This window comes from Buceros rhinoceros, unplaced genomic scaffold (genome assembly GCF_000710305.1).
Source record: "Buceros rhinoceros silvestris isolate BGI_N320 unplaced genomic scaffold, ASM71030v1 scaffold19309, whole genome shotgun sequence".
Lineage (NCBI taxonomy): Eukaryota > Metazoa > Chordata > Aves > Bucerotiformes > Bucerotidae > Buceros > Buceros rhinoceros.
The window spans coordinates 30,159-56,735 of record NW_010433530.1 but is presented as its reverse complement, the minus strand read 5'-3'; the positions used below and the strand labels follow the sequence as shown (position 1 = coordinate 56,735).

Here is a 26,577-nt window from a genome sequence, read left to right as displayed (position 1 = left end):
TTCAGGCATGCAGTCTGCACCTTCTTTGAAATTATGGTGGAATCTCTTGTAAGTAAGACTAGGCAAACATTTCATTAACTCTCCAGTTTTTCAAACAAAGCTTGAATGACCTCTGGAATTCCGTAGAGCATTTTGGAAGTGCTAGTAATTTTCAGATATTATTCCCCAAATGGGCAATAAACGAGTATTTTAGAAAGTTGCATATTCAAATGCAAAACCTTTGTGATTGCAGTCCTGCTTCAAGGATTTTTTTTTACTTATCCGGAAGAGTAATATACTATGTGATTTACATAGCCACTAAAATTTTTTAACATAAATATGTCAGAAACTATTCAGCTTGTTCTTTTGACAAACAAATAAATCTGAGGTATGTGTAATCTTTTAATAAGTCAAAGGTAGATGCATCTAATATTTCTAGTAAATTGATTGCCAGGTTCAACTTAAAATGACATATTTATCAGTTTAAGCTTTGCATCATGTTGATTGTTACCAGAAAGTAAGGAATGATACCTTCTCTTGAATGTGTTGACCACTATGTTATTTATTTTTTGTTTCCTACAGAAGGAACAGAAGAACATAAAGACCTGTGCAAAGCCCTTTGCCTAATTAAGGACATGGTTGCAGCAGTAGATCTGAAAGTGAATGAATACGAGAAAAAGCAAAAGCTGTTGGAAATTCTCAGTAGAACTGAAAATAAAACATATACAAAGCTGAAGAATGGTCATGTTTTTAGAAAGCAAGACTTGATGAGGAAAGAAAGGATACTTCTTCATGAAGGTTTAGTGTACTGGAAGACAGCAACTGGTCGTTTCAAAGGTATTCCATCCAAGCAGTAAAATCCTTTAACTTCTTATTTGCAAATGACATATGAAGATTGTTTGGTTTAAGAGTGAAAATACTTTATTACACTACATTGCAAACATGAATTTCTGAGGTAATGGTATTGAGAATATGCCACTAATGCAGGAAGCGTAGTTGCAGAGGCTGCCATAATTTGTGGGTAATCCTCTGTATATCTGGGTAAGAAGACAAGTTCACACGCAAAGCCATCAGGTGCGTTTGTTCTTCCAGTACTCTCCTTTTAGTTCAGTGGTTTGCAGTTTCACCCCATAGCACAGACTCTTGATTTGTACATTCACATTGTGTATAGTACTGGCCATTGAAAACAATGCATGAAAAATCACATGCTGTTCTTAACTGGTACTGGGACATCCACAGTGGAAAACAAAATCTGAAGCCACATTCAGATGGAGCCAGATTTTTACTTGCTAGCCCAGAATTTGACTTTTGGTGTTAATCACATGTAAGGGTTGGGTTTTTTGGAGTTTACTAGTATTCGCCATACAACTTGATAAAGCTGTCTGTTCATCGTTATTCCAGAAATACTTGTACCACTGCAATGCTGTGCTCTGAGTACATATTACAGCATAGGCAAAACAGAACTTATGTGGGATAGTCTTTACCAGGTTGCCTGCGAGAGGCCTGGGGAAGCTGTACTAACATTAGAGTGAGGATTTCTTTTTTCCCTTGGTCAGTGCTCCAGCACAGCGCTGCAGGAGCGTAAATAGCAGCAAGTGAGTCTTCCTGGGAGATGCAAAGTGATGGGATGCAGTTGCTTCATGCAGACCATAGGCTCATACAGATATTTCCTGTTTAGTTTACTGTAGAATTGTGTACGATATTTATTGATCAGGGCTTCTCTTTGTTTAAAGAAAAAGAGGAAATTAACTACGATTGTAACAACTTTAATTAAAAAGCATTTTTTTTCCTTTTCTCATTTTAAGACATCTTAGCTCTGCTTCTAACTGATGCACTACTGTTCTTACAAGAAAAAGATCAAAAATACGTCTTTGCAGCTGTGGTAAGTATATGACCAGAGGTTTTCACATATACATTGCACTTTTATTTGTATATTTCTCTAAAATTAGGTCCTTTTCTAGGTTATTCCCATGTAATTTCTTTTTCTTCTAAAATCCTGGAAGCATATTCAGAACACTGATATGCCAGTATATGGAAAATTAAGTTTATTTTCAAAATGAATTTTTTTTTTAGGAAGAAGGATGAAAATAACAAGGATATTTTTAGTGTCATGCCTCATCTGATTATGAAGGTGGGAAGTAGAGCGGGCTCTTTCAATTATCTAAAATAAATTTTAACTTCTGGTTCTGTAAAACAAAACCGAAGAATAATTTTAAGTGCAAATGTGGTAGTAAACATACATAAAATCTATGAAAGGTCATGGAGAGAGGTTCCCAAACTATATAAATATAAACATTATACAAATATTGTGCCTCTGTATCATTGAGCCTCTGGGATTTACTTTTTAGCACATACCTAGTGCTTTACTTGTTCATAAATACTGTAATGTATTTTAAAAATAATAGCTGAAAAAGATGTCTGAATGCTCAAAACTTGCAGCCTCTTACACCTGATGAGAACATATGTAGTCTGACTATACCAGGACTAGAATTAGTCCAATTAATTGAAAAATAGTGCTCCTCTAAAAGTGCAATGTTTTATAAGATAGTAATTTATTTTTTGCATGTGCTGTGACTGTTTTCCCCAGGACCAGAAGCCTTCCATTATCTCCCTTCAGAGGCTCATAGTAAGAGAAGTAGCCAATGAAGAAAGGGGGATGTTTCTGATTAGCGCTTCATCTGCAGGGCCTGAGATGTATGAGGTTCATACCAACTCCAAAGAGGAACGTAATAACTGGATGAGGCATATTCAAGATGCAGTGGAAAGGTAGAGGCTTTTGATTTTCATCCTAACATTCCAAAGCAGGTGGGAGGTCAGTTGGATATTTGTGGCAGCATGCTCTCTGTTCTTATCCATCCTGTGAGGTTGGGTTTTCCTCTGAGCTCAGGATTCACAGACCCCAAAACCTCACCATCACTTCTGCCAAGCTTCCCATACTACTTCTGGTTTCTGACTGAATCAGCAGACCCTTCCCGCTCCCCATTAGATGTCCTTGCCAGCCATTGTAAGCTTCCCTCACCTTTACATTTAGCACTGGATGCTATCCAGAGTCCTGCCGGTGTCCATACAAACATTTTTTGGAAATGCCCAATCATGCCTATTGTCTTGGTGTTAGCTCCTTAAACATGGCAGGTAAAGCATTGCTTCTCATGAGGCCCGTGGGTTATGCTTAGCACAGCAAACCTGCATGAGGGTCAGCCACCCATTCACTGCAGAGTGCAGCCTTACCAGAATTAAAAAGGGATCCTTCAGTCTGGTTCATGTCTGGTTACTGCTTTTTAAAGAAGCAGACAAATAGCATGCTTCTGAGTTGTAGCAGAAGTCGGTTCTGATGTTGTGCTCTCTTTATTCTGTTTAACACAACATCGTCCTGAAGCTAAATATATAATGTGCAGATTTGGCTTTATCCCCCTTTGTTTGTTTTTCATCTTTGAAGTTGTCCAGAGGAAGAAGAAGAAGGAAAAATGAGTGAATCCGATGAAGACAGACGTATTGCTGAGGCCAAAGCATCCAGAATTCAGAAATATCAAGGTTTGGTACTTTTCCTGCTGCTCTGAGAGCTCCTGCATCCTGAAAGTTCAGAATGAGAGAGTCATGTGCCCATATTGGCTGGTGGGTTCAGAGTGTCTCCACTGACAGAGCCACAGCAGAGAAAGCTGGGGTCATCTGATGGTATAATCTGAGTTTATTGAAAGAGAACTGTTTTTTCCCCAAACACTTCATGTTTTTGCTACATGAGTGCTTAGTGAGTAAAAAAAGAAATAAAAATGGGTGCTTTCAAAATAAGCACCAAATTTCCCAGATTAGCATCAAGGCCAGGTAGTTCCATATTTGTGGAAATACCTGAAATCCTCAGTAATTGCGTGGCTTTGTGCTTTTTAATGGCATTTAATTCTTCGCTGCTATTATTTTTTTTTTAATCTGGAAACATAGCTGATAGGGATAAATGCTGCTTCCTTGGTTTGCCTACATCTGACTTCCACATCTTTATACTACTGCGAGGAGAGAAATTCCAGCAATGTCCTTCCTGTGGAGAGCCACAGGGAAGGGCGTCCTATGCTGAGAAGACATGTTCTTCTTTGACATTGAGGCACTGATCAATACATCTTCTGGCTGCCTGAGCTAAGTGTTTTTCCAGAATTGATCATTGTGAGTGTAGGGGGAGGTAGCTGAGGGCCCCAGAGCAGAGCCAGGCCACCTCATCAGGGTAGGACACTGTCATGGCCCTCTACCAGGGTCTGTGCCAGCTTTCTTTAAGACAGACTGTGGGATGAATTTGGTTCCTTAAAAAAGGCATAACTCGAGTTAGCAGTGTCTATGTGATGTAAGGATTGGAAGGGTGAATGAGAAACGTGCTTCGCAAGATAAAAAAATATTAATGAATTGTTCAATTTTGATTGACAGAATCACTGAGCAACCAAGACCAGCAGATCTGTAGTTATTTGGAAGAGAAGTTGTGTATCTATGCAGAACTGGGAGATATGAGTGGGTTTGAGGATGTTCATGTAGAACCTTACCTGCTTATCAAACCTGATTCTGGAGAAACTCCACAGGCTGCTTCATTGCTGGCAGCAGCCCTCAGGGAAGGTGAGTTCACACGGGAAAAGTGGACTTCTGGCTCTTCACGTGGGCAGATAGTTGAAGGAAACAAAGTACAGCCTTGTTGCCTTGTGCTGCTATTCTGTCGAGTCTCAAGAACTGGCAGTATCAAAACCTGGCAAAGGGTATTGAAGAGAAGTCTCTCAAGTCTATGCTTGTCAGATGTGTAAAATGGTACCTGCCAGACTGTAGGACAGGGATGCGTTTAGAGCATAACATCATATGTAAGCAGGAAGGGACGTGGTGTTAGGTTGCACCTGGGATTGTTTCCTTAGTTGTCTTTGCAGTACAGCCCTGTGAAGCAGATCACAGGGTTGCAGTATGATACTGCATCTGGTCCCCCACCTTCACCTACCTTGGTTGATTTGATGACAGATCAGAATCATGTAGAGTCATATGCAGACCAAACTTCAGATGATCTTGGCAAATTTGGTAAGAAACACCTGCCAGAATTTCTGTAGGAGCTGTGGTTTTTCTGCATACTATCTAACAGAGTGATGGTAGCCTTGTGCTACCTACAGTGCTGTCCTCTGAAGGAAGGAAGGAAGTGGTGTTTATGGATACCTTGCCTAGTCTGAAATTCAGCTAAAATACTGCTAAAGTCAGTTGAAAAGAGTCCTGGTAGACTGAGCCTTATCCAGCATGGGCTGTATGCTCTTTGAGAAGGACAACAAAATTTTAGCATTGCCTAAATTGAGAGCTATTGGCTAGTAATTCCATTTCAACCAATAAAGCAGCCAAGGTTGGTCTCCATGATCATTAGGAAATCATCGAGAGCATTTTGTTTATAAAATGGATAAAACTTGCATAGGGAGTGTAAGTCAGTGATGCAATAATAATTGTCATTTTAGCTAGAATGGCAGCCTATACTTTGACACCTTATTCTATTCACTTTTAATTTTCATTTTCTCTAATGCTAATGTTGATGTCTTGGGTTTCAGGACTCTTCAGAATTGCTTACACTGTAGGCAGTTGGTTGGCATGATTTTCCAGAAATACCAAGTCCCTGAGCTAACAGCGAACTCTATAGGAATGAAGTATTGCTCATAGAAGAGAAGGATAGAATTAGGGAATGGTTAACCAAATTGTATAAACACGTATCCATGAAATGAGATAGGATAAATTGAAGGCTGCTCAGGGAAGCTGCTTTCTATCATCTTTGAAAGGTCACAGTGATCAGGAGAGGTTCCTGATGACTTGAAGAAGGCAAGCATCACCTTCAAGAAAGAAAGAAAGGATGTTTAGAGAACTACTAAATAGTCAGCCTCACTGGTGTCTCTGAGATGGTGATAGAGCAAATCCTTCTGGAAGGCATTTTCAGAAGTGTGAAGGACAAGGTGACTGCGATCACCCAGCACGGATTCCTCAAGGGCAAACCGTGTCTTATCAAGCTGACAGGTTTTACGATGAGAGGAGAGCAATGCTGTTGTTTACCGTGGCAACTGCAAGGCCTTCAGCACTGTCTGCACTGGTTGCAGCATCCTTACAGATTAATCAGTGGGAAAAGAGCTGGTGGACCTAGAAGTCCTACTTGACGACAGGTTGACCATGAGGCAGCAATGTGCTCTTGTGGCAAAGACGGCCAACTGCCTCCCAGGCTGCTGCATTAGGAGGAGAGTTGCCAGTGGGTTGAGGGAGGTAGTCCCTCCTTTACTTCACCCCGGTGAGTCCCATCTGGAGTGCTGTGACCAGTGCTGGGCTCCCCTGGACAAGGGAGACGTTGACAAACTGGAGCAAATCCAACAAAGGGCATGAAGATGACTAGGGGGCTGGGGCACACCATGTCTGAGGAGAGGCTGAGATAGTTGGTCTCTTCAGCTTTGAAAGAAGGTGACTTGGGACAGTCTCACTGCTGTCCTCAGCTGCCTAGTAAGAGGATAACAGAGAAGCCAGATTTTTTTGTGGAGGCACATGGTGATAGGATGAGAGGCAAGAGACGTGAGTTGGAACATGGGCAATTCCAGTTAGATGAAAGGAAAAGAACACAGAATTTTATAAAAACAAAACAGGTTGCCCAAAAAAGCTGTGAAATCTTCATCTCTGGAGACATTAAAAGCTTGTCTGTGCAAAGCTCTGAGCAACCCAGCTTTGAGTAGAGTGTTGGACTAGATGGCCTCTAAAAGTCCCTTCCAACCTAAATTATTCTATCATTCTGTAATTGATTTATGCATTAAGGAGTTATTTAAGGGACCTCTCTAAGTCTGCATGTTTTTGTCTCTAGTCGAAAGTCTCCATGTTGCTGTAACAACATCACAAGTGATTGAAACAGACAGATCACCAGAGGAAAGTATTGAGGAATTAAGTGTGAAGCACAGATATAGTGCCAATGAAATCTTGGAATCTGTTCCTTGTGGTGAGTAAAATTTGATGCTTTTACATATTCAGAGTGCTAAAATAATTGATACCGTATTGTATTTTTGGAAGGCTTTCTCAGTCTATGGCAGAATCAATAAAAAATAATGTAATAAAAGTTGTCTTTGGGCAAATGCTCAGAAAGCATAAATTGTCATATAACTTCATTGTAGTAAAGGGGTAGTTTTCCTTCACTGCACCTTTTCTGTAGCACATGCTTGCATTCAGCAATATTGAGTCAGATTTGCTATCTCCATGTACTTTCTTGTCATTGTTGCAGAGCTCCACAGCAAGTCTATATTGCAGTGTAAGACCATTTCCCAAATCATCCAATTTTTGTCAGAAGACCTGAAAACCAGGATTCACATTCCAATAATTTCAGCTGTAATAGGTAGCATGGATTTCTTTCAACAAAAATGCAAATAAAGTCCTGTGAAAACCGTTGCTGCAAAGCATTTTTAATGACATGGCTATACTTACCTCCAAACTTTCATAAGTGAAGCGCTACTAATTTTTAAAGTAGGAAAACTGGATTGTCCCACCTGTGGCATCCTGGCTTCCAAATTTGTTTTTTCCAGTCTAGAACCCATTATGAAACTCCAAATTACATAAATCTTTATTTTCTTCATCCTGTCGGTAGCTGTAAAAAAGTGTGTCCTTTGTTTCTCTAGTCACAATATGCTTTGATACCTTTCTCTTACATTTTATTTGGGCTTTATTTGTTAGGTGCAGAAATAAAAGAAGATCGTGAATCTTCTGACGTCGATCTCATTGTTGAAAAGGAAATGGCAGGCGCCAATCTAGAGGATAAGGTATTGTAACCCCTTTTTCTTCCTGTGTTCCCCACAGCACCCTGGGCACTGGGAATGTAAATGCTGTTCAGATTTTTATGGAGTATCTAACGACTGTTCCAAACCACAAAGCACAGGATAGGCACATTTCACCCAGATCCAGGTATTTCAATGTAATAGAGGTTACTGCGATTAATAATGAATTTTAAAAAAGCAATCATAAACAATCCAAGTGCAGAGCAATTTTCCTGCCAAGCTTACAGATTGGTGAGTTGTAATGACAACCACAATGGTTTTGTACCACTTGTACAGGCCACTTAAGAGCCTGGTTCTCTGTTGTCATCATTCAATACATCCATCACTATGGAGCTGACGGTAGTATTCCCTCTATGCCCTCCTCCTGTTAACAGGATGATGAAAGTCTCCCTCAATGACAAAAACCTCAGCTAATGCAGGGAAGACTTATGCATTGGAAGGACTTCATCCTGAGAAAAAGCACATAAACCAGGATGGATTGTCTTACACCAGCTTGCTTCAAAGTTTTGAATGGAGCAATTAGAGAATAGAAGGGAAAGTGCCTGTTTTTCAAAGTTGTATAACTCATAAGCAAATCTGGGGAAAAAGCAGAACCAAAAGTCAGTTCTGGGCAAAGTTAGGAATGCCAAATTTTATGTAGCAGCAAAGTGTTAGAATAAGAGCAGAATGAATTACTGTGTGGAAATAAAATCACCTGTAATTTTGGAGTCCGTAGATGGAGAAGCAGGACCAGAAAAGGGATAAAAAGGGAGAGATAGGATTAGAAGATACATGACTTGACATGGAAAGCGAAGTTTGATAAAGAAGGAGATACTCAGTGTTAACTTAGTGGTTTTCATCAGATCCGAACGAGGGCTTGTGTGCCGGAAACTATGGAGGGAGGGTGGTTCTGGCTATTTCTGGACAACTCTTGCTAATACACTAATCTTTCTATAACCTTGTCTCACGTTCAGCTCCATGTCATCTTCCTTACTAGACTGCTGTGTTAGAACGGAGTAGGGTGAGTGTAGAAAATGGGATGAAAGCAAAAGTCCAAGTGAGAGGGGATAAAAGCTGGGTGAGGGGAAATAAAATAACCTAATACAGGTTAGAGGGGCTCTCATCTAGCCTGTTAAAAGTTCCAGTAGCTCCACGTGAAAATGTTGCTATTAGGTTTATAGAGAAGATAGAGACAGGCTTTTCTCAGAGGTGCACAGCAGAAGGATGAGTATCCAAGCCTACTAGTTGCAGCAGTGGAAATTCTGACTGTATATTCCGACTGAAAAAGATCACTTCAAGGGTGATCAAACAGGAACAGATTGTCTAGAGAAGTTGTGGGGTCTCCATCCTTGATAGTCTCTTTGATTTGACTGGAGAAGGCTCTGAGCAACCTCCTCTAACTTTGAAGCTAGCCCTGCTTTGACCTGCAGCTGGACTAGAGGGATCTGCAGCAAACTCTTCCACCCTAAGTTTCTGTTCTGACCTGGCCTCTTATTTGGGCAAGGCTCACGTCACATCTTACTGTGTCAGAATCAGACTTACCAGGAGGTGGCAGAATGAACAAATAGAACAGGCAAGGCAATGGCTTTCAAGGGCGGTGGATGGTCTCCCACTTGCCTTTGGTGGTCGAGTGTGCTGTCCTTGTGTTGTGGAGTGGCAGCACCAGGCCGAGGCCAGCTAGCCTGTGAAACCAAGAGCTGAACAGCTGGAGCAAAAGCCTGTATTCCAGGGTTTAGATGCTGACCAAGGATCAGTAGGAAGAACCTTACCTGTACAGCCTCTGGGCTCCCAAGCAAGCATCTGTGAGAGGTGGTCCTCATCTCTTCCTGCCTTGAAGTTGCATCTCCAGGGAGTTGTCTGAGGCGCTGTCAGCGCCGTCTGCCCTGGGATCAGACTGTCTTCTGCTGCTGCTCATTGCTCTGAACCCAGGTTCTAAAGAGGAGTGGCAGGGAGGTGGTGGTGTGCCACAGCACAGGTTAAACAGCTGAATACATTGCTTTGGACCTAGCTGCACTTACAGGGCTTTTGCTGAAGCTATAGTGGTGCAGCTGCAGTGCTGCTGTTGCTCTGGCTACCTTGACTAAACCTCTAAACCTCCCTTGGGCTCATCCCCCAGCACTCAAATGGTGCTTCAGTGAGAAGACCACAGGCACTTGGGCTTGCCAATTGCTAACCCTTGGCCCTGCCAAAGACAGCTAAGTCTTCGATCCCCTTGTACACCCCCTTTATTAAATGAAAAAGAACTTCAAAAACTGAAAGAACACCCACTCTTGTTCAGCCTACAGGCTCTCCTTTGTGCACTGACTCTTCCTCACCCTGCCAGCATCTCCTTCTCCTCTCTCCCTCTTGGCCTTGTTCTTTCTCCTTGCCCACTGCTCATCTTGGCTGCCCAGCAAAGGGAAGGTAGACCTCCGTTACATCAGTCCTTGTGCTGCCCAGAAGCATCTGTGCAAAGCTGAACAGCAGGAGATGGTGAAGTTGTGGAGAGAGAATGGAGGGAAATACTGGGCTGGGGAGGGGGAGAGGTGTAGCAGGGGTGGGGGCAGAGGGAGAAAGGAAAGGGAGATGGCCTTTTTCATCTTCATTTTCAGTTATTGCAGCTAAATGGAGCATCTGTTTTGCTCTCTGTGGTGGAAAATGAGTCTCTGTAGAGAAATTAGGAATATCAGAAAGAGAGCACAGATATTCCCCAAACCCTCCCCTGTTCTTCTGAAAGAAAGAAAAAAAAGAGAAAAATCATGCAGGAAGTCTTTTTAGTATAGCCTCAGAAGGGATTGTGTTTTATTTCTCCACCATTTCACCTTATCTTTCTCCAAGGAGCTGCTGTTCATGCTGAAGGGATTATGGGTGGCTTCACCTCATAAATTTAGAAAGCTTCTTAGGAAAAGGGAGCAGAGCGGAAAGTGTGAAGTGGCTGAGCCTCTTCACAATAGTAACCACACTGGTGGGTTTTGCAGAGTATAGTGGGCATGCAGCCTTTGCTGAGCACTTCACAGTACTTCTGAGGCTTCACTGTAACCCACTAACATGACTTCTGCTAGCTTCTTGCTACATTAATATATTTTTGAAGAACATTGTGTCATTTCATCCTAGTATAAGTGATCTCAACTCACTCTACTGTATATACAGAAGTCTGGTTACTGTATATCAAAACTGTCAAGTAAACAAAGAATGAATGGAAATGTCTTCTCTGTGTAGCATTAGTCACGAGAGGATTAAAATTGTAGATGAAATATTTTTGTTTTTACAGTTGTGCCTAGAATCTCTAGGGATTTCCACAGAAACTCCAGTGTTGATGAATTACTAGTCTTTGTCGGTTATTGCTTCTGTCTTTTTTTCACATACCCACAAAGAGATGCACTGCATATATTGATGATATGAATGTCTTTGCTAGTTTTTTTAAAAAAAAAATTACCTAGATGATACAATTCTAAAGTTTAAAACTACTTTTTAAAGCAATATGTGTTTATTCTAGGGAGGAAGTATGAGTTTCCCAGGATCTACAGGGACAGAGGTGAGTTTATTTAAACCCCGGACAGAATGTAGTAACTATTTAGTTAACAGTGGTCAAACCTTTGAAAATCCTTCTCTTTTGTTTTCTAGATTGTACAAGCAATCCAGAACTTAACCCGTCTTTTGTACAGCATACAGGTGACTATTCTGCTGCTAACTTTATAGAGTAATTAGCCTTAATAATTAACTTCTTAAGATTTGTTTTCTTCTTGCCCTGCTTTTAGTCATTATGTCAGTGGATACTTATCTCCACCTACCATTGCATAAGTTGTTTATAATATATTTGTATTCCATATCCGTGGTATGTTTCTTTTAAGAAGTGAATAATGCCTGCTTGCTTGGAGATTAGTTCCCCCCCCTCCCCCCAAAAAAACCAAACCAAACCAAAAAAACCCCATGTGTGTGTACAGTCCAAAAATCTAGGGGGGAAAGTAAAATAATGGCTCTGACTGATGTAATTTCATGTACAGATTTCTGAAATTGTAGTTGAAAATGTTGAAAAATTACAGAATTTTGTTCAGAATATTCTCCTGGCTACTAGTAAACAGTGCCGCTGCCACTGAGGTAGCAAACTCAACCCATTTTAGAGATTTCACTCTCAATTAATTATCGTGTTTATTCTGTATGGCCTTAGTCTGAAGATTTTTCCTGTTTGATTGTAAGTTTTAATGCTTTAACTTATTTTACTGAGATGCAGTTTTATAGTTTTATTTTAAAATGTTTCATTTGAGTGCGTTTAATTTTTAGACCTTCTTGACATTAGCGTATCTTATAATAATCCTGGAAAACTTGGGTTTAGAAGTTAAGAGGATTAAAGGAACACAAAAGCAAAATAAAAAGCTTGTAATTCAGGCAGAATTTTTGAAAAAATAAAACACAGGTAGCTTAGCACCATAGAGACAATAAAGTAAAGCTTGAGATCAGGCCTTAATCGCTCAGACTGTGACCTGGCAGTATAGGTGCAGAGAAACAAATGGAAGATCTGGTCCTTGTCCTGTTTACAGATCACTGAAACTGACTCAGTACTGGAGGAAGAGCCAAGGAAAGTGGGAATTGCACATTGCATGAAGTAAAAAACTTGCTGGTGTGGACAGCATGGGGTAACGGGACTGTGGAATTCTCTGGGAATGTCTGCTGAAGTAGATTCCCATGTCAGCTCTTGAAGATAGGCTGTGCAATAAGTGCCTCAGCAGATCTAAGGCTTTCTTGCTTTTCTTTCTTCTTAATCCCAGCTATTTATTTTTGTGTTATTGGAGGATGTCACAATCTTTAATGCAAACAATGTCACAACATCCTTGTGAAGGATGGACTATAGTGCTCTCAGTTGTAAAATAAACTATTGAAATATCAAAACTGAAATCATTACTATACTGCAGATTTCTGCCAGTGCAGATACCTCTGTCAGGTGCATGTAGCAGTATGGTCCTGATCACTCAGCTACGTTGACAGGTTGCCTGTAGGACTGATGTTAGTAGGACTGCACTGTTGCAGGTTTTCAAGGAGAGCCTTAGGGTTGGAGTGAGTTGTACTGGAAACCGTACAGTTTTGTGTTTATAAGCTACTTCAGCGTTAGGAATACTTTGTTAAATGTAGCATTCCCAGTGCCATAATGCCCTCTTTAACCTTAAAGAATAATTTTTCCTATGTCTCTTTACATCTTCTGACAGAACAGGACCCCAGCTGGAACTGAAGTGCATATGCACAGCTGTAACATAAACAATATATAATAATACTAAGGGTAAACCAGAAGCTGTGTTAAAAGTGCTCAAAATGGTTGAGTGTTTTTAGAAAAATGTCTTGGTAGAGGCATGAAAACACATTTTCTTTACTTGCTTGAGGAATAACCTCCCAAAAAGCATTAAGCGTTGACACTACAGGAGGTTTTTATGTAATGCTTCTGTGTAAAAGTACAGAAATGTATTAATGCTAATATTTAAACATTGTGTCTGATTTTGTTGTGGTGTCTAGGCAGCACTAGCTATCCAGGACAGCCACAGAGAGCTCCACAGGTTACTCCTGCAAGAGAATGAGAAGACCAGTCGGGGCCACGGGTCTCGGCTGAATCTCCTTCTGGAACAAGAAAAATACCGGAGTCTGGAAAAACAAAGGGTGGAGCTGGCTAACATACACAAACTGAAGCAGCAGTTTCAGCAAGAGCAGCAGCAATGGCTGCGTGAATGTGACCAGCGGCAGCGGGAACAGGAGGCAAGGAAGGACCAGCTGGGGCAGCGGGAGAAGGAGTGCAGGTGCCAGGAAGAGCTGCTAGAGAGGAGCCGTCACGGATTGGCACTGCAGCTGCAGGACTACCAGCAGAGCCTGGAGAGGCTCCAAGAGGGCCAGAAAATGGTGGAGAAAGAAAAAAACAGTGTGAAAATGCGAAAGCAGCTCCTCTGGCACTGGAAGCATGGTCAACAAAGTAGCCTGTTGTCATCCACAGGGAGCTATGAGGTGTGAGATTCCCCATTGCAATTACATTCCAGCTGCAAACCTAGAGAGTCTTTCCTTGATGAATAGACTAGTATGTCTGGGTTTTGTTGGTTAGTAACATAATAAATGAGTGTGTAGGAAGCTGAGGTTCAGGCATATCCAAGGGCTTTGTTTGAACCTTCTGAAGTTTAATCGGGAAAGTGCAAAGTCCTACCCCTGGGAAGGAACAATCCCGTGCATTGATATATACTGGGGCCACTCAGCAGGAGAGTAGCTTTGCAGAAAAGACCTGTGGGTCCTGGTGGACACCAACTTGAACATAAGCCAACTGTGTGCCCTGGCGGCAAAGAAAGCTAATGATCTCCTGGGCTGCAGTGTACGATATATTGCTAGTAGGTCAAGGGAGGTAATCCTTTTGCTCTACTCCAGCCATACCTGGAGTACTGTGTCCAGTTCTGCTACCCCAGTACAGGAGAGACATAGAGCTAAGGTGTGGAGGGTGAGAATGGGTGACCAGTGAAGTGCCACAAAGATGTTTTGAGGCACTGGGTCATCTCTCCTGTGAGAAGAGGCTGGGACTGTTCAGTCTGGAGAAGAGGCTCATGGGTGTTCTTACTTGTATACAAATACCTAAATGGAGCCAGGCTCTTTTCAGTGGTGCTCAGTGACAGGACCAAAGGCAACGGGCACGAACACAAGAGGTTCCATCTGAACATTAGGAAACGCTTTTTGCCTGTAGGGGTGACTGAGCACCAGCATAGCTTACCCAGGGAGGTTGTGGAGTCTCTGTTGTTGGAGGTGTTCAAAAGCTGTCTGGCCATGGTCTTGGGCAACTTGTTCTGGGTGGTCCTGCTTGAGCAGAGGGATTGGACCAAATGACCTGCAGAGGTCCCTTCCAATCTCAACCATTCTGTGATTTTAAGCTGGGTGCCCTACAGAAGCCAAACTCACACCAGTGGGTACTGAGGAGATGGTTGTTTTAAGTGTGAGAACATGTTTTATTCTGCTCTGCTGCTGTGTTTGCAAGGTACATTGCGTCTCCTGCCTCTTACTAGAGAGCTATATAATTGTAATGCTTGTGGCATATAAAGCTTTTAGTGAAGTCTTTGACAGTTGTTCTTGTTCCTGAGCAACAGCACTGTCTCCAGTGAGGAGAAGTGGCAGCTCCAGGAGTTCGAAATGCCAGGCTCCTGTGAACTCCATGTCAGGTCCTGCTGTCCTGCTTCCCTGAAACAAGCAGCACCTTGGGGGAAGAGGTTGGTGTGTGGCTCCATCTCTGACAGTATAATTCATTGGAGATGGTCATTAGTAGGGGATGGAATTTAAAGTAGTTCTGAAGCTGGTAAGCATTTAATACTAAAAATGATCAAGTTTTTGTTGAGGGTGCAGGATAGAGGCTAACTCTGAACTCAGCTCTCTGGGTGCTCACCTGGCAGGTGGGACCTGGCTTCTAGTCCCTGATTCGGTGAGTGCAGTCTTGATTTCCATTACTGTTCTCAAAAGTGCCTGAGAGTCAAAACATTTTGCCTGGCTTTTGCATATATAGGAAGCTCACTGACCCGAATAGCTTTTCTTTCCCTCAGGTTTTCATTTTCACAAGAAAATCTGTTGGGTCTTTCTTCAGGCCGTCACCTTCCTAGTTTTTTAGCTGGCAACTGACCCATAACAGGCAGTGACCATTTGGCATCTAAGCCTGTGCCTGCATGAGGGGGCGAAGGATTGGCCTCTGACCTCCCCCTTTTCATCTGGCTTTTGTGAACACCGTGTCAACATGACTTACCCATATATGCTTGCCCAGCCCAAACGACGAAGGCACTTCTTGCTCATATAGCTTGTGGTATAATTTTGACTTGATGACAGCGCTTAAGAAGTGGATGATAAAACCAAAACTGAACTTGTCCGTCAGGTTTAGTGGATGGGACTTCTGAAATCTTTTAGGAGAGGAAGCTGAAGGATGACAGCCTTATGCGGGGATGGCCAGGATCACACAGATGGAGATGCAAAACACTGAAATGCTGAGTGTCAAAGATTAGTAGTTCTTAATCTGATACTTCATGTGTAAGTAAACCCCATGGCTTTGTACGCATTCCATTCCCTTGGGATCATTTTTGTCCTGTGTTTTCCACTACCATACTCCTTGCAGCAGGAGAGCTGGTTGAGTGGTTGCCAGTCGGCCAATATTCCCAGCCCAGTGTTTTTGCCATCAGAGTGAACATAGCTAGTTTTGGATGCAGTAACTCGCACTGCTACTCCTGTTTTCTTTGTGAGCTCAGCCTTGATAAACACTTGCAGACAGCGAGTCTTCCCGTCAGTTACATTTTCAGCTCCTGGAAGCCACGGTCACTTGCTGAATGCCATTTGCCATCCTAGATTTGACTGCTGCAGTCTTACTCTATGATGCCCCTGTTCATGTGAGGTACAGTGTTACTTTTGTATTGCAGTGTACACAGGTTTACAAACGTGAAGTGGTAACTTGTTGAGCCATGGGGCAAAATATTAACTCCAAAATATTAACAACATTAATTAACCGAAATATTAACAGCAGAGCTCAGTGCATCCCAGGTAGCGGTCCTTTGTTTGCTCTTTTGCAATTATTTTCTGAGTTTTCTTGTGTTTTTAGGGGAGCTAAAGCAAAATGTACGTGGTTGTTGCTGTTTATTCCTGAATGCACATCGAATTTAACATGTTTGGAAGTTAAACTCTGGGAAATTAGGTGACTGTTAGCTATGAATCCCCATTCTGTCTGGCAGTTAATGTTACGTATCCTGATATAAGGATTCTTCAAAACGTTCCTCTTAGTCCTGTGGTCTAGTTTTAGGTAGTCTTGTGAGGAGCAGGGAGCTGGACTCGATGATACTTACGGGTCCCTTCTGACTTGACATACTCTGTGATTCTACGATTCTGGTGCTGGGCAAAGATGAAAATGCTGTTCTGTTTTTTTTCTTTTTTCCCTTCTGCAGATAATGGGACATAGTCAATCGGACAACTTACATGGTGAAAATAGATTCTACTTAAATGAAGCTGTAGTGTGTGTGTCTCTAAGCAGTCTCAACAGATCAGATTCTTCTCTTGTTTATGAGGATGGTGTGTATGGACTGAACACCTCAAATTCTGATAGAGCAAGGACTAGTGAAAGTCAGACTGACCTCAAAATGGACACTTCTTGTCAGCCGACATTAACCAGTGCACTCTGGAAATCTGCTGGTCCTTACCAGCAGATATCTTTTTCCTGCGAAAGCAACAAGGATGCCTTTAATAATGGTAATTAACACTTTATTTAATTAACAACTAGTATGGGGAGTTTGCCACCTCTCAGAATAAATAGTAGTAGGAATTAAGACAGCTTGGTAGTGGTGGAAGGAATACATTTCGCTAAAACAATTACGTGCCACTTTGCAAACTTGTTGAGGGTAGGTGAGAAAATGAGCAGAACAGAAATACAGAAAACTTTTGAAAAAAACCCACAACCCCCCTGTTTGTGCCTACATAACAGTATTTGGAATGATATTCTCTCCGAGTCCTTTCCCAATGCTTTTTGACTTTTTTTTTTTTGTGAGCTGAAGTCACTCTTGGTGTTTCAAGTGCAGTTTATTTGATATTTTAGAACATGTGCATTACTTCTTGATTTCTAGTTAGGATAGCTTTTGATTTACTGTCTTAAAATGATAATCAGTGGTCAAATATCCTCTTCTTTCTTCACCGGGAATGAAATCAAAATATCTTGAAAGACTCTCTGGAAAGGAAATTAAAGCTCTTCTAAGGGCTAATATAATCTTTGACAGTAAGTTTCTGTGTTAGTGAAAATAGCTCTTACTGTCTTACCTTTCTTTATTCCGGTGTTTTACCAGAACCCCCAAAGATAGGTAGATTGCATGGCAATTACTGACAATGGCTACCAAAATGAGTGGAAGAGGCCGCTTACCTGAGCACTGCATTGCACTGAAAATTCCCTGAAGGACTTAAAGACACACTAATGAGAAACTCTGAACTCTATGGGGCTTATTTCTCATGTTACACAATGCTAATTTTGATCTGATTCTTTAATTATTATGAGACTTGTAGAGCAGCATGTAAAAACACAACAGGAGAAAATGGTGCAGTTTGAGTGTAATAGATTAAATAATGTGGTAGGGTTTTCCTCCACAGTTGTGAAATGCAGGTGAGACAAGGCAAGTCAACACTGCAGCAGTGCCCATGCTCCCATTCTTCTGCCGCTGGCAGTGCAGGATTCTGTCCTCACACCAGCTGCATGCAGGTCAGGTCACAGCAAAGTCCAGAAAGCATTAAGATCAGAAGTTGAAAACATACACAGCTACAGTGTTTTTTAATTGTCTGTTGTCAAATCATGAAGTCGTTAGAATAAAAAAGCCCTCAGTTAAGGACTTGCTTCTTAGTACTCCTTGTCATATGTTAAACAGGCATCCACTACAGTCTTACTAGTCCTTGGTACATGGATTGCCAAAATAGGATTTTATAATCAAAGGTAGGGCAGCCAGTCTCAGCACCACAATCAGCAAACCAAGCTGATTAGTAAAAGAGATTAATATTTCTAAAAATGCCTAAATAATTAGCCTGGTGAAACTTGTTTTAGTTTGACTGCAGTTGTCATTTTAGTAATAGGTTAGCTAAGGTAGTGCAGATTTGAAAAGGATCACATATGTGGCTTTAAACCTCTCAAAAGTGGATTAGCTTGCGCTGGCAAATGTTCAGATGCAAGCTAACCAGAATACTTTCTACTGAGCCCACATGAGAGCGTCTGATTTAATTAAATTGGCTTGTACCAGTTTAATTGCACTGATTATAAGATAAGCTGGTGGATCTGTATGTAAAGATGCCCTTCAATGGACCAGCTTTATGTTCAGCTGCTGTCACTGCACCTTGTGTAGACACCCATATCTTGTCCTGGTAATGGGGCACCAGTGCAGTCCCAGCAGTCTGGGGACCAGCACCGTCTACAAAGCCTGCCCAAGAGGTAGAGTAACAGAGACAGAGAGATTTATACTAACAAGTCTCTGGCTAAGTGTTGTTTGTAAAACCTGCAGTTACTGCCTTGTTTTAGTCACAAGTTGCCTTTGGCAAAGCAGTGCAACAACTCCTTGCAGCATCCTGATGGTGCTTGTGAAGCCCCTCAGCATATTGCTAGAGCAGGGAGGGCTGGGAGCCTCTTCCCCAGAGAGATGTTCACATTCCACAGTTACATTTGTGATTCAGAGGATGACAAATATTTTAGGCTCTGATTGTGCAGTGCATGAGTTTGTGCAATTCAGACTTGCTTCTGTCAAGCATCAGGAGGCACTGCATGGGAAGCAGTTTCCCCCTGAAAGACAGATGGCATCCGAAGCCCCAGCAAAGGACTTTGCAGATGGAAATGAAGTAAAGCACTTGTTTGTAAGCAATGTGAATCAAGCTGAGTAGTATCAGCATTGCATACAAGGAAGCTGATTTTCTTTTTATTGGTTTGTTTTTTGGGTTTGGTGGTTTTTTTTTTTGGCCATGCTTTTTTCTCAGAGAGTTTAGCAGAGTGTAAGATCTCTGACCTTGTGTCTCCATTTCCTGACAACTCGGCAGGATATAGTCAGTTCTGATCACTGTGAAGGAAAACCAACAGATATGGAATGAGAGAAAGGCTAGAAAGAATTTGAAAGCTGAAACTTTTAGTATTTTCATGTGGATTAATGTTGCATGACACTCTCCTGCGTTTTCCAACCAGGTCTGTGTGTAAAGTGTCATAATGATCCAAAACCCATTCCTAAATAATAACTCAAAATAGAAATAAGAAACTAATACTGAGTATGTTTTACTGGAAAAAGCCACATACCAGATACGTATGTGGCTAGATCTTGCATTTTGTGTACACGAAAGGAGTATCCTGGGTTTGATTCATTTTCCTAGAATTTTTAGGCATCCTGTAAGAGGTCTGATCTGTCAAAAAACCTAACTATTTAATGAGAAGCACCACCTGAACACGTCAAGGACTTTATCATTGCTGCATTCTACCATATGTTAAGTACTATGTAATTTAGCTTCATAGATATAGCCATTTCCATTTGAGTCTGTTCCTTCACTGCATAGTGTTCTATTTATTTTTTCTAAGGTAGGACATATGTCTCTTCACATAGCTAGCATCATGATTATGTATCATTGTTTTATGTGTATGGAAGGGAACTTCACTAAACACCTTGCGGCAAGTTCCCACAAAGCTGAAACTGGCACAAGTACACTCACTAGAAAAGGTGTGTCAGTCAACAAGAGGAAAATATGATTGAAAGAAAAATGTGTTAATGCTTTACAATAATGGTTATGAAATTACCTGCATGAAAGAAGACAAGTACTTCGGCTAATTACGAATCAGGGGAAGTACAGGTTTTGTGTCAGACTAGACTGAGAATTGAATAAATTACTTTTGCATTTGACATGTCAGGTTAACTAACTGAAGTGGTGCCTAAGGATTTACCTATGGATTCACCTCTTTGGTTTCAGAAATCGGTGCAGTTTTAGTTCTTTTAAGCTTTGAAGTGGACAGCATTGTGCACTGGTAATTCCTTTAATTTTTTTTTTTTTTTTTTGGATATCGTACATACAGGAAGAATTGAAAAGTGATAGACCTGGAAATTTGTACTGAAACTTGACTGGGGGAGGATTTTTCCTCAGACATTTACAGTGTTAGCATGAGGATCTTTATGGATTATGTAGTGAAAAATATAGTTTAAATCTTTATGGGGAACACAGAAAAACTTGTGATCTCCATAAACAGCCAAATGCAAAACCAGGGAGCAAAACTAGGATTCTATTTGACTAATGTGATTTTAATCTTTTTAAAAAAGAACAGAATTTTGTAAATATATTCATATCAGCAAATGAGGAAGTTTGATTTTGTCAAAATAATCCATTTATAGTGTTTCTAGAAGTTTGTGGTTTCTAGAGTTGTAAAATACTTAATTTGCAATAGAAAAAGCAAAAAACCCCATAGAAGATGTATAGTATCCTATAACTCCACCCCCCCCTTATTCTTTATAAGAAGTTCCCTTCCTATTCCTTAAGGCAGATTGTGCTAATGGTGATTGCTGTATTGAATCTGTTCTTAAAAATGAGGATCAGATTCATTTGTTTTAGTTTCTCACGGATAACTGAGATGGGTTTCAGAACAACATGTTATTTTTTGGCTACTTAACATTCGTTATGGCCTAACTACGTTGTATAAAAGTACCTGCATATGTTTGCATCAGGGAGATTGAGGATGGTGCTGTATGGGCAGCTCTTTTTTCACACTTGCGTAAGATGAATTGTTGCAGTCAGTGTCAAGCTGACGCAAGTGTGATAAGAATCAGGTGAAACATGCTTTGCACTATGGTGTTAAAAGGCCATCTGAAGACATACAAGCTGCTTCCCTGTAGTTCCAAGTCAGCACAGGATTTTGGCAAGGGCCGAAGCTTAGTAGCTTAGGGCCTTACTCAAGTAACTGTAGCTAGCGCTGCCAGCGCTGGAGGCAGTTAATGGGATGCCATATTGAGGGCTTTGTTAAATAAGACCACTTTCATCACTTGGAACCCGTTAAGTAATGACTAGCTCCTACAAAAAAAGTCATCACAGGTCTGCATATTGACTATTGTGAGTTAATTTCTGTACTGTCTGTTGAATAAACTCCTGAGTACATCTCATCCACTTGTCATCTAAGCTGGAATATAATTGTGTCCCGTACAGTACACACTTAAAACATCTCCTGTTCAAGCAGCATCCTTTGTAGCCAATGACAGGCCAACCCGTTACCACCTGCAGAATGATGAACGTGAAGGTGCTTTTCTGCCTATTTTGAGTTTTTCTGGTGTGTTTCACAGTATTTTCAATAGTGCCATTTTTTCACTGTTCGCCCTGCACAGTGACTGAATTTTTTCTGTTGTTCTTTCATTTGAGAAGAGGGAAGGAGGGAAGTCTTTTAAAGTCAAGGATGACATGACTGTGGAGCTCATGGTTTGTGCAGGAGCCTCCTGAGTAGATGTGGTATTTTCAGCTACTCTAAACTTTTTTTCTTTTTTAAATTTAGTAGATGCCAAATTAAGAACATGCAAATTCCAAATTGCCCTTTCTGTATTCAACAAACCTCTTCTCCTCTTTGCATGGACAGCTGCGTAGATGAGAACAGAGCCCATTCAGTGTTCAATGTAAATTATAATGAGAATAAAATTAAAATGGAAGGATATAAGAATATGAAGTTGAGTAATATCAGAACCCTCATCTCTCAAATTCGTCAGTTTTTTAGAACAAGTAAGCTCTTACTTTTAACTCTGCAACAGATAACAGCAAATTTACCTCCGCTCCGTACACAAAACACTGAGTTTCATGCTCTGCCATAAGGCATCATGTCTGTGGGTTACTTGGTGGAAGTGAATCACAGGGGAAGTATTTTTTTTCTCTCTTGGGAACAACACTGCCATTTGTTTAAAGCAGATGGCAAAAGGGGTTAAATCACATGACAGTGTGATACCAAAGTGAAAAATATGTTGTTATATGTAATTTGCAATTAGTATATTTCAAGTAATACCTGCTTTGTAGCTCTGCAGCAGTAGAGTTGTGTAGTTCTATAACTATTTTGCTCATATCAAAATACTTTTTTCTCATTTCTGAACATAATCACAGTAGATGCAGAAGTATTATATAGGATTTTAATTAAGGCAGGTAATGATGTTCTGGTTTTATTTATGCTAATGTAAGTACAGAATTTCCTGTGTAATGCCCGTCTGATTTTATTCTGTCTAATATCTTTTCATTTAGAGCACATTCATTAGGAAGGAATTTTAAAGTAGCAGAGGTCCTTAAGGTGATGAATGAAGTGAAGAGACTGTCCGTCACTGTCTTTTGAGGTACCACTGATGTTGGTGTAAGACTGCACACCATACTCAGGGTTTCATTACCTGCAGACTTAAGATAACCATAGGATGATGGCCAAATCTTTCTCATTTTCCTCATATTTATGATTTCAGCAACTTCAGTGTAGTGTTTTTTGAAGTCAGCGGAATTACTGACATGAATGAAATGGGAATGGTTTGGACCATATCTCTTACATGCAGATTTATTCTTTACTTAGGTAATGCTGTTCCAACAGGTATGGGTTTCAGGGAGATAAGAGGGAAAGGATTATGTTTTGAAGCAGAATATCCTGGACATGGGGCTTCTGCCATACAACTGATTTGTAGTGAAACAGCTCTAGTTCAGGGTTTTGCAGAGCTGTGACTTCGGCAGTAAGTCCGCAGGGAAAGACGTGATGTCTTAGGAAAAGCAGTCACAAAACAAGAGTCTTGCTAATTGCTGTTTGATGTCAGGAGGATACCTTGGGAGGTCCCTGTTTTCCTCAGTTAATGTCTTCTGAGGGTGGAGACCTGGTTGACCTGCTTTAGTACATGAAAAATGTTTTTTATACATTTTGTAATGGAGTTAGGGCCTGAAATAGAGGCATGAGTATGAATAAATAATGCATCCTAATGGCTGGGAGCAGTTGTTTATGGATGATCAAATTTTGCAAGATACTGAGCATGCAAACACTCGCTGTAAAATCATGTAGCTGAATCACCAAGTGTATCTGTCTGGCTTATTTTGAAAAGTACAATCTCATTTTAATTATTTAGTATAATACTTTACATCTTCCGGGAAATGGCCTGTAGCATGTTGTGTAAAAGGAATGAAGTCTTAGTAATATGAAACTTCTTCAGCAGCATCTCCTGTTAAATATTTATTGAGAAACTGAGGAAGATTGTCTGTGATTCATTTACTGGCCTTCATCGCAGGAACACCTGATTACCTGATTACCTTCCGCATAAATTATGTTGGCTATAGCCAAACTGCTAGAGGAGATTTCATGGAGTGTCTTGTTCTGCCTCCCCAGATGCCATAGAAAAATTTCCTTGGTGGGGCAGTAGAGGGGTGGAGTCTTGGTGCTGGAATGGAAGTTGTTTTTCGTTTAATCAGATAGGAAGACAGTCTAACAGTCACTTGCTGAGATTCCTAGAGTGTTCTTTGGAAGTTTGATCTAGAGCTGGAACATAAATGACATGAAAATAACTGTGATTTGGCTATATTTGTTTAGGGTCTGCCATAGAAAAATCAAAGAAACTCATGTGCCTTTAAAAGTTATTGGATAAATTCTGTTAAAGAATGCATGACAGACAGGGAGACTAGCGTATTTGGCAAGAATGAAAAGAAAAGAGTTGTGGGGTTTTTTTCCTTTTATTTTTTTAATTGAGGTTGAGAATTGCAGAACGGTTGTTGCTGACAGCAAGAACTGCAGAGGAGCTGTCTCCTATGCAGAGTCATTTGCCATTACAGCAGAGTGGCAATGGGAAGGGGATGAAGGGCTGATAAAGGCTGCTGTGTTAAACACAAAGTTTTGAATTGAAATTGAAAGTGAAAATGGATGCAGGAGGGTGTTTTAAAACGTAGCATCCCTTTTTTTTTTTTCCTGGATGGAAGTGGCCCTCTCTCTGGAGTGGTGGGATGGGACCACTGCAGAGCTGCAGCACGTGAAGAAAGGTGTTAGGAAGGCAGTGGAGGGAGTTGGACTGAAAAAGAACTGGGGTCTACAGAGGTGCAGCTGTGTGACTAGAGATGGAAAAAAAATTGTAGTAAAGACAAGGTAGAAGGAGGTGGTGATGAATTTGGGCTTAAGGATAAAACCAGTGTTACCAGTGGCAGAGGGAAGTGGGAAGGAAAAAGGAAAACTGGATCCAGGTACGTTCCATGCACTCAAGGAAGGCACTTACTTGAGGGGATGAAGGCACATGCTTATTTGAGAATGCTTTTTTCTGGCTTTGATGTACAGTTTTCACTTTAGCTTTTATGCACACTGTTTTCACAGCAGTTATGTTCACAGAGCATTTAGCAAACAATTAAAAAGGGCACCTATTGCAAAACATTTGATCACACCCTGAAACTTCCAATGCTTACAGTGCAAAACTGGGGGATTGTGCAGCTTTTCAAATTTTTCTATTTTTTCCCAATGACTGCAAGAAGAAAACATCAGTGCATATACTTCCTGCCAACATGACTAAAAATGGATAAAAATGGCTGGGCTAATACTCAAACGGCAGTAAAAAATTAGCAACTATTTTCCTATGTTTTGAGCTCAGGGGAGAGCAAGTGTGTCTGGCTATCAGATAAGAGGCTTCTCTCAGATGCTCACTCTTAGAGTAATACCCATAATTTTTTTTCCTGCATTAATCAACAAACAGCAGCTTTTATTAAAGGGTAAGATTGGCGTATAATTGATTTGAAACAGGTGTTTTGCATTATCTTTTGCTTCTGCAGCAATTCTATATATATTGGCTTAGTAGCACTCTGCCGCTTACTTCGAGTTTTGATCTCGTCAGCTTTTATGAGTAAGGAGTGATGGGTCTGGTCTGTTGTTGGAAAACTACCATATAAACCGAAGGTGCTTAGGAGGAGGCTTGAGGGTATTTTACAAATGACCTCCCCCTTCCGGCTTTTGTAACAGAGTCATGCCCTTCTGCTACTCAGGAAAGCATTTGCCAAAGTCCAGAGCACGCTCCTTTGTGTTGTCCCCGAAAGACTGGCCAAAAGCTGGGGTATAAACCAATTGTTTGCCAAGGTCTTTGATTTAATGTTTATTTCAAAGCAAAATTATAGTTAAAAAAAAAAACAACCCAAACCATCCATAAAATATGAAGCAAAGTTAATCGGTACAGTAATGTCTGTCTGTGGTAACACAGAGCTCAAAATAATAGTTTTGATGTGTAAATGTCCCCTTTTGTGTCAAAGGAAGTGAATTCATCTGCCAGAGACAGTGTTTTTTCGGGGCAAATTGGGACTGCGGGCAAGGGAGGTGTAAGGATATGCTGAGTGGTGGCAGAAAAGGAGGCTAGTTTCTTTGTCTGACAAGTCTTTGGACATGGTGTTTGGGTCTGTAACTTCAGGAGATTTCCATTTCTCCAGCAAACATTCAAGCAGGAGCATTGTCCCCTGACTGCAGTTTATTTTGACTTAAGCCTGCTGGCCAAATATCTTCTGCAGATTATGAGCTGGGGGGAAACAGTTGCAGCTCGCTTCAGATACACTGACATTGGACACCCAAATGAAGAGGCTGTGGGAGTTTCCCTGTGCTTCCCTGCTGTGGTTGTCAGCGGACAGATGAGTTGCCCCTGCCCCTGGAGAGGTGCCTTGTGCGGGCATGCAGTGGCCCCACGCTGGCAGCTGGCCACATTCCTTGTGATCCTTTGTAGGAAAGGTGTTCTTGGGGTTTTACGGTTATTTTCTCTTGATCATTGAGTGCAGTTGTGTTTAATGAGCTGGAAAAGAAGTAGGTCAATAAAACATGTGTTCATTGTTAGTAGAATACCTGTTGGACCATGTGTGTGTCTGTAATTGACGATCTAAAGCTTCAAAGCTTAGCACAGAAACAATTTAATAGGGAATTCATACCTAAATAAATTAATCTTAAGCAGAAGCAGACAGCTGGCAGGCAATTTGCCCTGCCAAGGTGAGACCGTGAGTATTTATTGTGCAGACAAGTTATGATTTCAAGTCAGACCTATTTTTAAGCCTCTTTTATTGATATTCATTAAAAAACAGCATGCCCAAATAGTTTAGAAGCCATGTGCTTTAAAGCCAGCGCAACCGATAACATAGCCATGTAAGTAGGTTAAAATTTTAACTTTTTTCAACCTAGGGGCATGCTGTGACCTTAATGTTAAAGTGGTTTCATTGGCAGTGTTGGAGCTTGAGATATTTTTAAAAATCTTTTATTTGATAATGCTAGTGTTAGAAAAAGTGTGTTTACTGTGATTTAATAAAAGGAAAGACAGCTGCAGCATCACAGGAGTCCAAAACATGGAGCTATAAGACAAGTATCAAATAAATCAGTTGGAACCATTATGAAGCTTTATGATAAAGCAGT

General features: G+C 40.9%; 1 protein-coding gene across 1 annotated transcript in view; it reads left to right on the top strand.

Moving 5' to 3' along the window:
* ARHGEF28 (Rho guanine nucleotide exchange factor (GEF) 28) overlaps nt 1-26,577 on the top strand; it is a 45,429-nt gene that overhangs the window by 11,781 nt on the left and 7,071 nt on the right. Inside the window, exons 13-23 of the mRNA XM_010144159.1 lie at nt 562-816; nt 1,785-1,861; nt 2,567-2,745; nt 3,416-3,510; nt 4,384-4,566; nt 6,800-6,931; nt 7,657-7,742; nt 11,212-11,250; nt 11,340-11,387; nt 13,218-13,697; nt 16,637-16,937. Of these exons, the coding sequence (XP_010142461.1) occupies nt 562-816; nt 1,785-1,861; nt 2,567-2,745; nt 3,416-3,510; nt 4,384-4,566; nt 6,800-6,931; nt 7,657-7,742; nt 11,212-11,250; nt 11,340-11,387; nt 13,218-13,697; nt 16,637-16,937 (1,875 nt within the window). The remainder of the gene's footprint in view (nt 1-561; nt 817-1,784; nt 1,862-2,566; nt 2,746-3,415; nt 3,511-4,383; nt 4,567-6,799; nt 6,932-7,656; nt 7,743-11,211; nt 11,251-11,339; nt 11,388-13,217; nt 13,698-16,636; nt 16,938-26,577) is intronic.